This window comes from Salarias fasciatus, chromosome 15 (assembly GCF_902148845.1).
Source record: "Salarias fasciatus chromosome 15, fSalaFa1.1, whole genome shotgun sequence".
NCBI classification, from domain to species: Eukaryota; Metazoa; Chordata; class Actinopteri; order Blenniiformes; family Blenniidae; genus Salarias; species Salarias fasciatus.
In genome coordinates this window covers 5,605,900-5,621,767 of record NC_043759.1, presented here as the reverse complement: position 1 = coordinate 5,621,767, position 15,868 = coordinate 5,605,900, and the positions used below count along the sequence as shown (strand labels likewise).

The window sequence follows — 15,868 nt, the reverse complement described above, 5'->3', positions numbered from 1 at the left end:
CCCAAAAAGTAATTGAATTTGCAACTCAGTTACCTCACTGGAAGAGTAATTAATTACTCGGCAAAGTAACTGACGTTATTTTTCATGTTCTATACATTACTACATTCTGTAACATCTATAACATCAAAGATGTTTGAACAATGAGAGTAATGGTGATATAAGGAGCTCCAGTGTCGGCTTTTCTAAAGTTCCTTCTCATGCACGGTGACTAATTGATATGCCGGGATTTTCTAGTACAAGATAATGAAGCGAATTAATCTTTTGTTTTGGTTCCGTGCTGCGGGTCACGTGATGGCGTCTCAAACGCTGTTGATTGGATGAGTGTTACGCAATGACGCTGGCGAGTGTGACGCAATTACACTGCACAGACACAGAGGAACAATAAGTGGAGGACAAAAAGGAACTGTATTGTGGTGGACTAAAAAGTTTCTGTTTTGCAGGTGTGGATGGAGAAATCTATTGCACTAATTTAAAATGAATTTTGTTTTTAGGGGTGTGAATGGAAGGAGTGAATGGGTGTGGGTGAGCTTTTTTTTTGCTCAGGAGCCTAGATTATATAAATGCGAATTCAGAAATTTCTGCTCAGTGGTTCGACTAATCAAAGAGATAGTAATGCAAAACCATTCATTATAAAGAATGTCATTGGCAACAATTCCTAAGAAGGGGTTAAGATTAGTACTTTTAAATGTTTGTAGCCTTAGATATAAGATAACTGAGATTTCAAATATTTTATCAGAGGGTAACTTACATTTTCTGGGGATTACTGAGACAAATTTAGATTCCTCATTTGAAGACACCTCGCTAAATATTCAAGGGTACAGCATTTACGGGAATGACAGAAACGCAATGGGGGGCGGTGTGGCTATTTACATACAGGACCATATTCCAGTAAAAATCAGAACAGATTTAATGTTGTTTAACATTGAAGTATTATGGCTTCAAATTCAAATTTCCCATTTAAAGCCGGTTCTTGTTTGCTGCTGCTATCGTCCACCCAGTGCAAATTCTGCGTACCTGGATGAATTATGTGTAATGATTGATAATGTGTGATAGTCAAAATGAAATATATATTATGGGTGACCTTAATATAGATTGGAACTCAGTTCAATGTCCCCTGAGGAATAAACTTTGCTCAATCGCTGAAGCATGTGGCTTAACACAATTAGTGACAAAATCAACTCGAATTAGCCATAGAAGTGATGGGTCAAAAAGCTCTACATTAATTGATCATATCTTTACAAATGTTGGTGATCTTTGCACCAAAGCTATATCTGTTCCAGTAGGTTTTAGTGACCATTATCTTGTAGCAATGGCAAGAAAAGCAAAAGTTCCAAAAGGTGGACAAAGAATAGTAATAAAAAGGTCATATAAATTTTTCAATGAAAATCATTTTGTTGAGGATATATGTAATATTTGTTGGGATGATGTCCTGAAGTGTCACAATCCAGATGATGCAGTTGAGGCTTTTAATAAGCTGTTTTTAGAAATAAGTGACCAGCATGCCCCATTACAGAAAAGAACAGTTAGGAATATAAGAACTGGTTGGATAGATTCTGAACTCAAAGACTGTATGGCTCAAAGAGATGAGGCCATGAAAATAGCGAACGTCTCCAATTATGATTCCGATTGGCAAATATATCGCAAATTAAGAAACCATGTCACAAAATTAAACAAGAAGAAAAAGAGATTGTATTATAAATATCTGATTGAAAATGAAAAACAAGATAGCAAGAAATTCTGAAGTATTCTCAATAATATGTTGGGACGTAAAGAAAAATCTACTCCATCATTTCTTGACTCAGGAGACCTCTTCTTAACAAAGCCAATGGAAATTGCCAATCACTTAAATAATTATTTTTGCGACAAAATTAATGTTTTCAGAAGCAAAATGGGACAAACTGATAATATAAAAGCAGAAACGCTTTAAAGAAATACTATTATGACAGGGAAAAATTGTACATTTGAACTTACTAGTGTAACCATTGAAGAAGTGAGGAAAATACTGCTGGAGTGTAAAGAAAAGCCAGCTGGAGTAGACAATATTGACTCAAAATTATTGAAAGTGGTTGCTAATACAGTTGCTGTCCCAATAGCGCACATTATAAATTTAAGTTTCAAAAGGCATGTTTATCCTTATGTGTGGAAGACAGCTAAAATTGTGCCTCTGCCTAAAAGCTCAACTGCACCATTCTGTGGTCCTAACAGTAGACCGATCAGCCTGTTGCCTGCTGTGAGCAAAATTATGGAGAGGATTGTATTTGAACAAATCCAAAAATATTTCTCAAATAATAATTTAATAACAAATTATCAACATGCATATCGGGCAGGCCACTTGACCACTACTGCTATGGCTCAGATGACAAGTGACTGGTTGACGGCATTAGATAATAGAAGGTTAGAAGGAGCTGTGCTTTTAGACTTCAGTTCAGCCTTTGATCTTATCGATCACGAGCTTCTGCTACGCAAAATGCAATGTTACGGGTTCAGTTCAAATGCATTACTCTGGCTCCAGAGTTATTTAGAAAATAGGAGTCAAAAAGTTTTTTTCAACGGAAGTTTATCGTGCGATAAAACTGTTTGTTGTGGTATACCACAAGGAAGTTGTCTAGGCCCACTCCTTTTCTCTATATACACAAATGACTTGCCTTTAGTGTTACAAAAATCAAAAATAACAATGTACGCTGACGACTCAACTATTTATGCATCGGAAGCTAAAATAGAAGATCTTGAAGTTGCCTTGATGGGTGATCTACAAATGGTAGCTGAGTGGGTTGCAAACAATAAGTTGGTTCTAAATTTAGGCAAAACAAAGTGTATTGTATTTGGTACCAGGAATACGAGGGGGTACCCAAAAAAAAAACGGAATTTGATTATAACTTTTTATTTATGACATTTCAAAATAAAACACCACCGTCGCCTTCAAAATAATCTCCATCCTCATTAATGCAGCGCTCCAGCCGTGTCTCCCACTTCACCAATGCGTCGTCAGACCCGCGCGTAAAAGTGCCATTTTTTGCCGGCTGCGATTTTTCTGTCACCTCCTCCACATCTGCAAACCGCTGTCCCTTCAGCTCTTTCTTCAACAACAAGGAGAACAAGAAAAAGTCACTCCAGGCTACATCTGGCGAATCAGGCGGATGGGAGAGGAGATTCATCTCATTCTTCTCCAGAAACTGCGTGACGTGCAGCGCCGTGTCCGCTGGTGCTCTGTGGTGGTGGATCAACCGGGCTCCACTCCGCCACTACACTCTGCTTCCTCCTCACATCCTCACGGAGCGTCTGAGGACTTCCATGTAGTAGTCCTGATTTACAGTCTGACCTGGAGGGACAAACTCGCTGTGGACGATACCCTGGACAGCGAAGAAGCAGCTCAGCATTGTTTTCACGGCTGAGCGCACCTGACGCGCCGACATCTGGCCCTTTTTAAACCACCCGAACCACTCATGGACCTGATTTTTCCCCAGAGCATCATCCTTGTAGGCTTGCTGCAACAAGGTGAGTGTTTCTGCTGCTGTTTTTTCCCAGCAAAAAGCAGAATTTAATGTTTGCGCGCTGCTCTGGTTTCCCAGTCAATGTCGCCATTTTGGAAAAAATCGCAGACCGCCTCTGCACTCTGCTGCTATAAATAGCGCCTGACAGGCGTCAGTGTCACTCTCGGACATGTCATTAATGCAAACAGTAAATGTCAGTTTAAAATCTTGTTGAAAGGGCACCTTCTTACAATGTAATGTCATAAATATTCGCAATTGTTGTAATACTGATACATGAGTTAGGTACCACAGGAATAGTAGGAGAGCAGGATCGAGGTTCAATTTTCAGGTTTGGAAGGTGTGCCACACATCAACGTATTGTGAATGTGTATAATTGCAGGTGCATTCCCTTCATTTTTTTCATTTGAGCGAGTGTGTGTGAATGGGTGTGAATGAGGGAGGGAGGGAAAGGGGAATTGTTATTTGTTATATTGGTTATTTTGGTTAAATTAGTGTAATACTGTATGTGAAGAGCACACTGTAATGTCCCGTGGAGATGACTCCAGGAAGATTAGCTGTACCGGGTACAGCTAATGGAGATCATAATAAATACAAATCCAAATAAATACAAATACAAAAGATGTTCATATCAACTGAATGAAGAATAAAAACACTTTATCCAGTATTTTTGAATATTTGGTATTTATTTGAACGAAATTGCAGCCTGTTAAGAAAATACAAATATTAACCTCTGGCCATTAAGTAGTGCAAATCTCTGTAACTGTACATTAGGCCTACTGTGTATCACCTGCAATCAGTGTGTTCAGCTTTGGTCACCTGCTGCCCCGAAAAATCAAGCGTTGCTTGTTTTAACAGAGCGACTCGTCTCCCTCCTGGCTGCATTTGGGCTCAGGGTGGGTTAGCATGGGGTTAGCAGCAGCAGCAGCAGCAGCAGCAGCAAGTGTCATGCTAGCATGTGTTGATGTGAGGTGTTTCATGAGGTTCGAGCTGCTCGAGACAGACATGGATAAAGTCTTCTAGTGACACTTCCAGTTTCAGAACGCTACCTTTGAACGTCCTGGGCTCGAGCTCCACGCCATTGTCTCTGTCTTGTTGTGTACCAGTCAGCATGTGCAGTGAGTGAGACACATGAGCAGGGCATGATCCGCCCACCAGCCAATTATCATGTGTCTTCATCACCCCTCCCCCTCTCCCTCCCTCCTCCCTGCTCTCTCCTGCAGCTGATGTGTGTGGCAGAAGATGACACTCGCGCTTCATTCAATCTAACTGTAGTAACTCGCAACTTCATATTCTCAGTAACAGTAACGGCGTTGCAATGATGGGAAAAGTAATTAATTAGATTATTTGTTACTGAAAAAAAAAAACGCTGTTACTAACGCTGTTATAATCTAGCGCCGTTATTACCAACGCTGATTCGAAACTCATCTTTATCAAGATGACTATCATCAGTCCACACTGGATCAGGAAACTTGTCTGGATGACTCAAGATGTAAAATGTAAGTAAAAGCCTGTCTTCAGTTTGACTTCCTAAATCACTGTTGTTGTCTGAGACACGTGATGGGTTTCTTCTCTCTGCACTTCCTGACATGTTGCTCATTCAGAGAAAGTTTCATGAGGAAACTGTCTGTCAGACTTCTCTTGTCAGTAATGTTTGCATGAATCAAAACCTTTGAAAGACAAACTGACACTGTTTGGACCTCATCAGTCAAACTTACACTTCCTTAGACCAGGTTTTAACCTGTGCTCCCCACCATGGTCCACCCTGCAGGAAGAAAGACAGTCAGAAGGGTTTTCTCTCCAACATGAGTCCTTGCTGCTGTTCAACATGAAGCAGAGCTCCTCAGTTTGTCAGAGGGACACAGAAACAGGCTGAAAGAGCTCTGAGTCCACACTCTGGGACTGCTTCACTCATGATACAAGTCAGCATTGGACACATGAAGAAGACGAAGTGATGAATAAAGCCTCCTGTACAGACACTGTCACCGTGAAGAAGCAGATCCAGGTCTATCCCAACCTGAAACCATGGAGGACCTCAGAGGTGAAGGCACTCCTGAAGGCCCAGAACGCCTTCTACTCACATGACAGAGCTCTGTTTTGCACATCCAGGGCTGACCTCAGGAGAGGCATTATGGCTGCAAAGGAGGATTATAGGAGGAAATTGGGGTCGCACTTTGAAAACAATGACTAAGGGTGGGTATGGCAAGGCATTCAGCATCTTACGAATTTCAAAAGCACCCCGTTAGCAATCACCAACACAGAAGCGAAGCGAGCAGATGACCTCAACCACTCCTTCACCCACTTTGACTAATCCAGGCCACTCACTCCCTGTCCCTCCCCAACCCTTCAGTTTCATAACCTCTTACTCTCCAAGAACACCGAGTGAGGTGAGCAGTGAAGGCCGTGAAGCCTCAGAAGGCAGTTGGACCAGATGGTGTTCTAGGCAAGGTGCTCTACCCCTGTGCTGAGCAGCTGTCAGGAGTCTTGATAGGGATATTTAACACTTCCCTGTCCCTGGCTGTTGCTCCATCCAGACTAAAAGCAGCCACCAGCATTCCCATTCCCAAGAGGAGAGCCACAAAGGACCTGAATGACTACAGACCAATGGAACTGATGTCTGTGGTACTGAAGTGCTTTGAAAGGCTTGTTCTCTTACTTACTTAGTGCTCCAGCGAGGGTCAGGGTATCGCGCCTCAGTGCGCTGAGCTGACCACATGAACCAGGTTTTTCCAGTGCTGGTGATCTTGTGCCAGCTGCTCTGCATACTCCACAGCAACTCCGTGTTGTTGGAGGTCGCCTGCAATGATGTCGAGCCATCTCGTCCGGGGCTTCCCTCGTGGTCATCTCCAGCCTGTGGCCTTTGGGTCAAACTGGAGAATGGCTCGTGCCAGATGTTCTAGGGGTAGGTGAAGGACATGGTCGAGCCAGCGGATGCGGTGTTGTGCGACCAATGAAGATGCTCGGGGCTGGCCTGTGCGGGCTCTAAGCACTTCATTGGAAACTCGCTGGGGCCACCTGATGTTCTCCATGGTTCTCAGAGCCCTGCTATCAAAGCCATCAATTCTTGTGGCCAGAGTGTCGTTCAGGAGCCATGTTTCTGAGCCATAAAGCAGAATGGAGAGAACGGTTAAGTTGTCAATCCGGAGCTTTGTCTTGCGTGAGATGGTCTGGTGCCGCCAGAGTGGTTTCCAGAGGGACTGCAGAGTAGATGCTGCCAGGGCTCGTCTGTGATCAATCTCTGGTTTTAGGTCCCCGTTGTCTGTCACCATGGACCCCAGGTACACAAAGTTCTTGACAGGCTCTACGATGTTGCTACCAATTTGCATGCAAGGTGGATCTGGTCCATCACTGACATACATGAACTTGGTTTTAGTCCAGGTCACTTGCAGGACAAGCTGTGCTGCCTCCTCACTGTAAATGCCCAGAGCGTCTCTCAGCTGACTGTAGGTCGTGCTGAGCAGGATGGGATCGTCAGCGTATTACAGGTCAGTCAGGTGGTAGTTGCCTAAGGACAATCCGGGGATGCGCTCACAGACCTTGGACATCAGATGGTCGATGATGCAATTAAAAAGATCAGGAGCAGCCACACAACCCTGACGAACACCACGAGAGATGGTAAACCAGTTGGAGTCAATACCGTTAATACGGACACAGCTCTCTGTGCTGCTGTAGAGCAGCTTGAACAGAGCGATGATCTTGGGTGGTGCTCCAAGGGGTTGGAGGATGTTCCACAGTGTGGAGTGGCAGACGGTGTCAAAGGCAACCTTCAGATCAATGAATCCGATATACAGATGGCGATCTTTGCGGAATTCACGGGTCTTCTCTATCAGCAGACGTACGGCAGAGATGTGGTCAATTGTGGAGCGATTGGGCATGAAGCCAGCCTGCCGAGGACAGCGGCAGCTTCTGATCGCTGGAAGGACATGGTTAAACAAGATCGTGGTGAAAACCTTGCCAGGGATGGAGAGCACGGTTATGCCTCTGTGGTTTCCGCAGACAAGCCCATCACCCTTGCATTTCCAGAAGGGCAGGATGACCCCTCTGGTCCAGTTGGTGGGCAGCTGCTCTGTTTCCCCACACCTGATTGAATAGGTTGGTTAGCCACTCCACCATGCCATCATCGCTGGCTTTGAGCATCTCAGCGGTGATGACACAGATGCCGGGGGCTTTCCTGATGTTCAGTTTCTTCAGAGCAGCTATCACTTCCCCGGGTGTAATAGGCGCTATGTAGCAGGCGTTGCTAGGGGCTGCAGCTTTTGCAGCCTGTAGGAGGGTGGGATCAGCTGGGATGGTGCTGTGCTGCAGGAGGAGGCTAAAGTGTTCCTTCCAGTGCTCGATTCAGTTGGCTTCAGTTGAAATGAGATTGCCGTCAGAATCTTTTACCAGGGCTCTCTTTATGTGTGGACCGCTACAGGCTTGGGCCAATAGACTGAATACGTGGTTCAAGTTATCGTTGTTGGCCGTGGTCTCAAGCTGTCACGCTTCTGCTTCCCAAAACCTCAGCGATGGCCACATTGCACAGGCGGCTCAGTCGCCGATACTCCGTGAGGTCGCCTCGGAGCCTGTTCTCACGTCACTGGTCAATGATGTTTAGTGTCCTCTCTCATATCTAGGTCTTTCTTGGGGATGATCGTGAGCATCAGAGGACATTGTGAGCAAGCTGGAGGATGCTTTCCTTGAAGGCCACCCAATCTGTCACTTTCTCGGGAGCCAGGGCATCAAGAGTGCGGCGGATGGAGCGACTGAAGTCTGTGGTGAGGTGGTGGGGTTGTTGAGTCGGGAGGTGTCCGGGCTAGGGAGAGTCTTGTGCTGGTTGGCTCGGAGCTTTAACTGAAGCTGGGCCACCAGCAGACGATGGTCTGTGTTGTCAAGCTGTGCTCCTCTGTCCACCCGGCAGTTGGTGACAAATGACTTCCAGCGTCGAGAAATGAGGATATGGTCCAGCACCTTCCTGGTTTTGCCATCTGGGCTGTACCACGTCCAGTGATGGATTTGTTTCCGAGGAAACCAGGTGTCAGCAACGCAGAGGCTGTTATGGTGGCAGAGGAGGAGGAGGCAGTTGCCATTGTCATTTGTTTTTCTGTCAAAAGTGGTGCCGACAGGTGAGCCGGGGGATCGATCGCTGCTGGATAGAGTGGTGTTGGCATCAGTGAGAATGATGGTGACGTCGTGTGGTGGAGCTTGGCTGATAGCCTGGTGGAGTTGGTCACATCCTCATCATCGACATCCATGGGGGCATAGACGACAACCACTGTCATCTTGCTGTGGTGGTGGAGGAAGCGAGCAGACAGTAGTCTGTTGCTTAGGGGTGTCCAGCTGATGAGGGACCTCCAGAGGGCTTTTGGAATGGCAAGAGCCACACCTTAAAGGCCGGTCAGGCTCTCGGGGCCACTCGAGATGTAACAATGGTCGCCTGCTGGTGTTTCGCCATTACCTTGCCATCGGATCTCACAGAGCCTTGCCAGGGAGATGCTGTAGCAGCAGAGCTCTCGGGACAGCAGGGTGGCAGCTCTGGGGCGAAGGAGTGTCTGGATGTTCCATGTGGCAGCACGGGTCCTACTACGGTCAATCTGTACCCGTTAGTCGGGGGCAGGCTGGGGTCCGTTACCATGTGGGTCAGTCCGGCTTCTTTATCTGGTCAGTTTCGTAACCATTTGTTACAAAATGTGTTCTGTGGCACTTTAAAACCCTCCACCCTCAGGACGTTGCCCCGTACCAGTTTGCCTACAAGCCAAACTGGCCAACATAGGACACCATCTCCACTTCTCTCCTCTCTGCCTTCAACTACACAGAGCTACAGGGCATTTACGTTAGGATGCTGTTTGCCAACTACAACTCAGTGTTTAATGTCTCAGTGCGGACATCCTGGTGGAGAAGCTGGCCAACCTGGAATTTCCCCACCTCAACTGCTCCTGGACAAGCGACTTCTTAACAAACACACTGCAGGTGGTCAACATGGGATGGCTGTCCTCCTCCACTCTATCACTGAGTACTGGGTCCCCCCTGGGCAGTGTGCTGAGTCTTCTCCTGTATGCCCCTCTCCCCTCAAATTCCATCAATAAATCCAGGAGCTGACAGAGTGGTGCTCCAAAATAACCTGCAGCTGAACTCCACCAAGACCAAAGAGATGAGCATTGACTTTAGGATACAGACAGCAAATCACTCTCCACTTCCTCTTCCAAGTTCCTGAGGACTGTCATCTCTGATGACCTCGCCTGGACTGCCAGTACATCAGCAGTGCTCAAAAAGGAAAAGCACAGACTCCACTTCCTTAGTGTACTATGGAGGAACCACCTGGTGAGGTAGACGAAGATGTCCTTGACCATACGACCATAGAACAAGTGCTGCTGTACAGTGTGACTGTGCCGCTCACTCTGTTGATGACAAGAAGGTCCAGTAGAGGGTGACAAGAACTGTCGAAAAGATCATCAGATGCCCTCTGCCTTCCTGAGAGAACATGGCCAGCTCACACTGCCTCAGCAGAGCAAAAAGTGTCCAGGTGGACAGATCCCACCCTGGTCATCACGGAGCAGATTTGGGTCCCACAATAATAGGACCAACAGGGTAAAAGACAATTTTTGTAGATGGGGCATTAGGCTTGTGAATACAGGCAACAATCACTGCTTTCAGTAAGTGGAGATGTTCTGAAGACAGCATCTAGATTCAGACCTGGACCACAGTCCACCTATTGATGGCCACAGTTGTGGACAATCTCAGTCTACAAGATGAATTCCTGTTGTGTGTCCATACCTGAGAGTCTCCAAACTGCACCGTGGCTCCTCTACTGCAGAACACAGCTTCCTCACTCCCCAGTCTCCTGGATGGTTGTAGCTCAGGTCCAGCTCTCTCAGATGGGAGGACTTGGATCTCACAGCTGAGACCAGAGAAGCACAGCCTTCCTCTGAGACCAGACACCCTGACAGACTGCAGGCACAAACATGGCGTCAAGTCAACACAGAGAAAGGGAGATCCCCCACATGATCTGCACCAACATCAACCTGATCAACCAGCAGCTGGATCCTGACCTCAGAGCTTCCAGTTTACAGTGAGGACTCCACAGTCCAGAACACAGTATCTTCACTCCTGAATCCTGCAGGTCATTGTTACTCAGGTCCAGATGAATCAGACGGGAGGACTGAGAGCTGAGAACTGAGGACAGAGCGCCACAACTTCTCTCTGACAGACCACAGCAGCTCAACCTGAAGAAGAACCAACAATGAAAACCAGATCAATGTTTCTCATGGACTCAGTTCTACATATTTGTTCTTAAACCACGTACAGAGCTTTGTTGGAGGCTTTGACCACTGGCAGCAGCTTCAGAAGAGCCGCTTCTGAAGCAGAGTATTTCTTCAGGTCAAACATCTCCAGATCTTCTTCAGAAGACAGTAAGATGAAGACCAGAGCTGACCACTGAGCAGGAGACAGTTTGTCTCCAGAGAGACGTCCTGATCTCAGGGACTGTTGGATCTCCTCCACCAGAGAACCATCATTAAGTTCATTCAGACAGTGGAACAGATTGATGCTTCTCTCTGCAGACAGACTCTCACTCAGCTTCTTCTTGATGTACTTCACTGTTTCCTGATTAGTCTGTGAGCTACTTCCTGTCTGTGTCAGCAGACCTTGAAGGAGACTCTGATTGGTCGGCAGTGAAAGACCCAGGAGGAAGCGGAGGAACAAGTCCAGGTGTCCATTTGGACTCTTCAAGGCCTCGTCCACTGCTCTCTGATGGAGATGGTGGAGATTAGGTTTCTTCCTCAACACTTTTGACCACTTGGAGGTTTGCTGTTTTTCTTCCAGCAGGTTGATTCCAGACTGGATGAAAGTCTGATGGACATGAAGAGCAGCCAGAAACTCCTGAAGGCTCAGATGGATGAAGCAGAACACCTCGTCATGGTACAGGCCGCTCTCCTCTTTAAAGATCTGGGTCAACATTCCTGAGTACACTGAGGCTGCTCTGAGATCGATGCCACACTCTGTCAGGTCGGGTTCATAGAAGATCAGGGTTCCTTTCTGCAGCTCCTCAAAAGCCAGTTTTCCCAGAGACTCCATCATCTCCCTGCTCTCTGGACTCCAGTGTGGATCTGTGGCAGCTCCTCCATCATACTTGACCTTCTTGACTTTGGCCTGGACCACCAGGTGGTGGATGTACATCTGAGTCAGGGTCTTGGGCAGCTCTCCTCCCTCTCTGCTCTTCAACACCTTCTCCAGAACTGTAGCAGTGATCCAGCAGAAGACCGGGATGTGGCACATGATGTGGAGGCTTCGGGAGGTCTTGATGTGGGAGATGATCCTGCTGGCCTGCTCCTCGTCTCTGAACCTCCTCCTGAAGTACTCCTCCTTCTGGGGGTCAGTGAACCCTCGGACCTCTGTCACCCTGTCCACACAGTCAGCAGGGATCTGATTGGCTGCTGCAGGTCGTGTGGTGATCCAGAGGCGAGCAGAGGGAAGCAGTTTCCCCCTGATGAGGTTTGTCAGCAGAACATCCACTGAGGAGGACTCTGTAACTTCAGTCAGGAACTCAGTGTGCTGGAAGTCCAGAGGGAGTCGACACTCATCCAGACCGTCCAAGATGAAGACCACCTGGAAGTCTTCAAAGCTGCAGATTCCTGCTTCTTTGGTTTCAGTGAAGAAGTGATGAACAAGTCCCACCAAGCTGAACTTCTTCTCCTTCAGCACATTCAGCTCTCTGAAGGTGAATGGAAATGTGAAGTGGACGTCCTGGTTGTCTTTGTCTTCAGCCCAGTCCAGAGTGAACTTCTGTGTCAGGACTGTTTTCCCAATGCCAGCCACTCCCTTTGTCAGCACTGCTCTGATTGGTTGAGATCTTCCAGGTGAGGCCTTAAAGATGTCTCCTGGTCTGATGCTTGTTTCCGCTCTGTCTGCTATCCCGGATGCTGTTTCAATCTGTCTGACCTCATGTTCCTCATTGACCTCTGCAGTCCCTCCCTCTGTGATGTGGAGCTCTGTGTAGATCTGGTTCAGGAAGGTGGACTCTCCTGCTTTAGAGACTCCATCAAACACACACTGGAACTTCTCCTTCAAGCCACACTTCAGCTTCTGTTTGAAGATTGCCACAGAAGTTTCTGAAAACAAAAAGAAATTAAAGAGCTTAGTGTATTTGTCATTGAATATAATGATGAAAGTGTATTGTTGGGGATGTTTCTCCTCCATCAGATTCCTTGAGTTCTTTAGTGGAGACCAAACATTCTCTGATCTGATGTGGATGTGTGCATGATGTGAACAGCAGAATTCAGGAAGGGGAATGAGACCATTATCTCCATGAATACATACATTTTTGTAAAATGTTGATATATTTTTATCTCAGCGTGGATGCTCGTGGCAGGTTGCTGCCTGTCCGTGGGCTGTGTAGCAGGGGGATGCTAGCCTGGGCACGATTCGCATGCTTTTATTGCAAAATCAAACTCCAAAACACACGCCTTGAGAGCCTCTCTGGCTCTGCTCCAGGCTGCAACCAAAACAACTGTTCACCTGACAGCACCAAAAATGCTACGGACTGTGTGCTCTGTTTCTGACCCTGGTCTTTCAAGCCCTGGGAGAGGAGCAGGAAGAGACAATCACTGATCACCCTCAGCTGAACTGAATTATCCCTTCCCACATCCCTGTCCCTAAATTATCCCTTTCCATGGGCTGCTCTCTGCCCTGAACCAGAGTTCAGCCACAAGCCGCCACCATGTACTCCCACTGGCCAATTTTTGCCGGGGAGACATCCGGCCTTGCAAAGGAAGGACAAGGTGGCAGCGACCAGAATGACTGTTGTTGTATTAAAAGCGACATATGTGGTGATATACTGACAATTCATGGTTAGGAAATGGCATGGTTCTAACTTGGGTCCTTAACCATGAAAACACAATCAGTTCTCTGGAGATGCCAGACTCTGCTATCAATTAAGCACTGGCATTTCCACTGAATGAGCATCTGGATCACCTTGTTGGAAAAGGAGCACATGTGGATGTTTTCTATTTGTTTTGTGTCCTAGTCAATTCAGACTCTCTTGGAGTCCTTGTGTCAGCTGGTTTTTCTTTCTGTAGCCATGTCTAGTTAGACACATGCTTAAAAGAAATTTAAAAGGCATAAAAAGATAATCAGACTGTATAAATATTTAAAAAATGAGTAATGTCGGTGTGTAAATAAGTTAAAAGAGCCACAAAGTTAATTCTGTAAAAAATAAATAGAATTCAGTTAAAATGTATTTACAGTGTAAAATGTATAAAGTTCATTTATGTGTGAAATTGAAAAGAGATAAATAAGTTGTTTTGTTTTCATTGTTTCCTTAAAAGATGTGCACACTATCTTGATTTTGTTTTAGTTGTCACTCATGGTGTTTTTCTGTTGTCATTGGTTTGGTTGTAACCTAATAGCCAATCCAAGAGCTTCTTTTGCGTAAGGGGCGGGACAAGTGGTGCCCGGTGTTGTGACAGGAAGAAAAAACAGATCTCTCTCATGTCAGCCATGAACGGTGAGGAAACATGATTTGTGGAGAACCTTCAAGTTATATGGAAGACTGACTACCCGTTGATCCAGAATGTGACTGTTGTGATCTGCATCAGGCAACAGATATGTGTGTTTCTGTGCTGTAACTTGTGGTTACAGTGTTAAAGGAAACGTGTCTGGTGCTACATAGCGGTTAGCTGTTAGCTTTAGCATATGACTGAGCATCAATATGCTCAGTTTAAAGGGACTTAAGGCAACTTTACAAAATTCACCTCAGTGCTGCCGCGATAGGCGCTGTGGGGAACTGCAGCCACCAGCCAAGGCGGCACGGGAGCGCGCACCGGCTTCAGTCATTTTTGTTGTTTTTTTTGACTCACGAGATAACGCTTATAAAGTCTTTTTTTTCTTCGTGGTGGCACTTTTTTGTGGGCTTTGAGTGGATGCAGGTCGTTTGATGGCTGCTGAAAAGAATCCATTTGTAGGCAGTATTTTATTCCGTGTCCACGGCGGCCATGTTCTTCCTGTTCCAGAGCTGTCGGGAACGCGCATACAGCGGCAATTTACGTTACATCCCCACGATTGCGCGGGAAATTCGGACCCCGAACTGCAACAAATTCTGTGGCACACAGCCTGTATAAGGCAACAGACAGATACGCAGATTGGCCTGTTATTTTAGGTGTTTAATGCTTCACGACCCATTAGCATTGAATAAACTGGAAATGCATGTGTAGTTTTTCACAAATCTTGCCTTAAGTCCCTTTAAGCCTTGTATGTGCTCATACTTGTAATAAGTGTGAGTTGAACTAAGTGAAATATCCTTTAAGGAGACGTGGACTGAGAGAGAGAGTCGGTTGGAGCGTCAACCAGAGGCCCGGCTGGGTTTCTGCTGTTTCTTCATTGATATCTTTGGCTTCGTTTCTTCAGTGATCTGAGTTTTTTCGTATCATCATCATCATCCTCACAAGAAACCATCTACTCCTCTGTGCCCTTGTGACTGTTAACACCCATTTCCCCACTCATCCTATTGACCCCCTTGGATCCGTGAGTACTCATCAACATTTCTAAAAGTGCACATTTTATTTTCTGTTGCTCAATTTGGAGTGAAGCAGCCCCACAGTTTCTGGCCTCACCGCTCCCAAGCTTCGAACCAGGCCTGCAACATGGTTATTTACTAGTGAATGTTTGAGGAGTGTGTGTGTGTGTTGGGGGGGGCCTACAAATCTGATTTATGTTAGCTTTTGATGTTGTGATATGGATTTGGGATTTTCTTTTTGTAAATAATATCTAAAAGGGTACTAAAACAGGTTTTCATAAAAAAGGGGTAATTCATAAGGAGAAAATGTTTGAAAGGTAAGTCAGAAAAAGGACTGATATTTAATTTTTTGTCTCTGTACATACTTTATATTTTGTCAAAACGCATTTTCAATTAGATTTTTATTATTTTATTTCATTTGTACAAAATAAACCCTTTTTAGAGGATTATTGTCTTAAAATTAATTTTTAAATGTTAAATTTGGTTTAGCAACATTTTACTGGTTCATACCGAACTCAGGCCCCATCCCACAGTTACGTGAGATCCGGGTTACATTTCTTTTTTTTTTCTTTCTTTATTTTTTTTTTTTTGCTTATGTCTGTTTCACAGTTTCTGTCTGACCTGGAAATGAACTCTGTTCTTTAGTTAGAATGAATAGAATAGAATAGAATAGAATAGAATGATCTTTATTGTCATTGAATACAACGAACAGAACATTGTAAAGCAATGAAATTGGATGAGGCTTTCCATAAATAACAAGAATAATTTAGAAGATAAGATAACTTTGGACTCTGTTTCTGCTCTCTGCTCTCCAGTCTCTCTTCTACCTGAAAACATTTCTCTGTTTCATCTCCATCCTGTGAAATGAGATCAAATCCTCTTACTGCTCCACAGA

At 45.6% G+C, this 15,868-nt stretch overlaps 2 protein-coding genes across 2 annotated transcripts in view; both read right to left on the bottom strand.

Moving 5' to 3' along the window:
* Positions 1 to 15,868, bottom strand: part of LOC115401620 (NACHT, LRR and PYD domains-containing protein 3-like) — a 257,799-nt gene that overhangs the window by 87,720 nt on the left and 154,211 nt on the right. The window lies entirely within an intron of this gene.
* LOC115401622 (NLR family CARD domain-containing protein 3-like) overlaps positions 1 to 15,868 on the bottom strand; it is a 32,406-nt gene that overhangs the window by 1,532 nt on the left and 15,006 nt on the right. Inside the window, exon 5 of the mRNA XM_030109907.1 lies at positions 5,207 to 5,253. Within this exon, the coding sequence (XP_029965767.1) occupies positions 5,207 to 5,253 (47 nt within the window). The remainder of the gene's footprint in view (positions 1 to 5,206; positions 5,254 to 15,868) is intronic.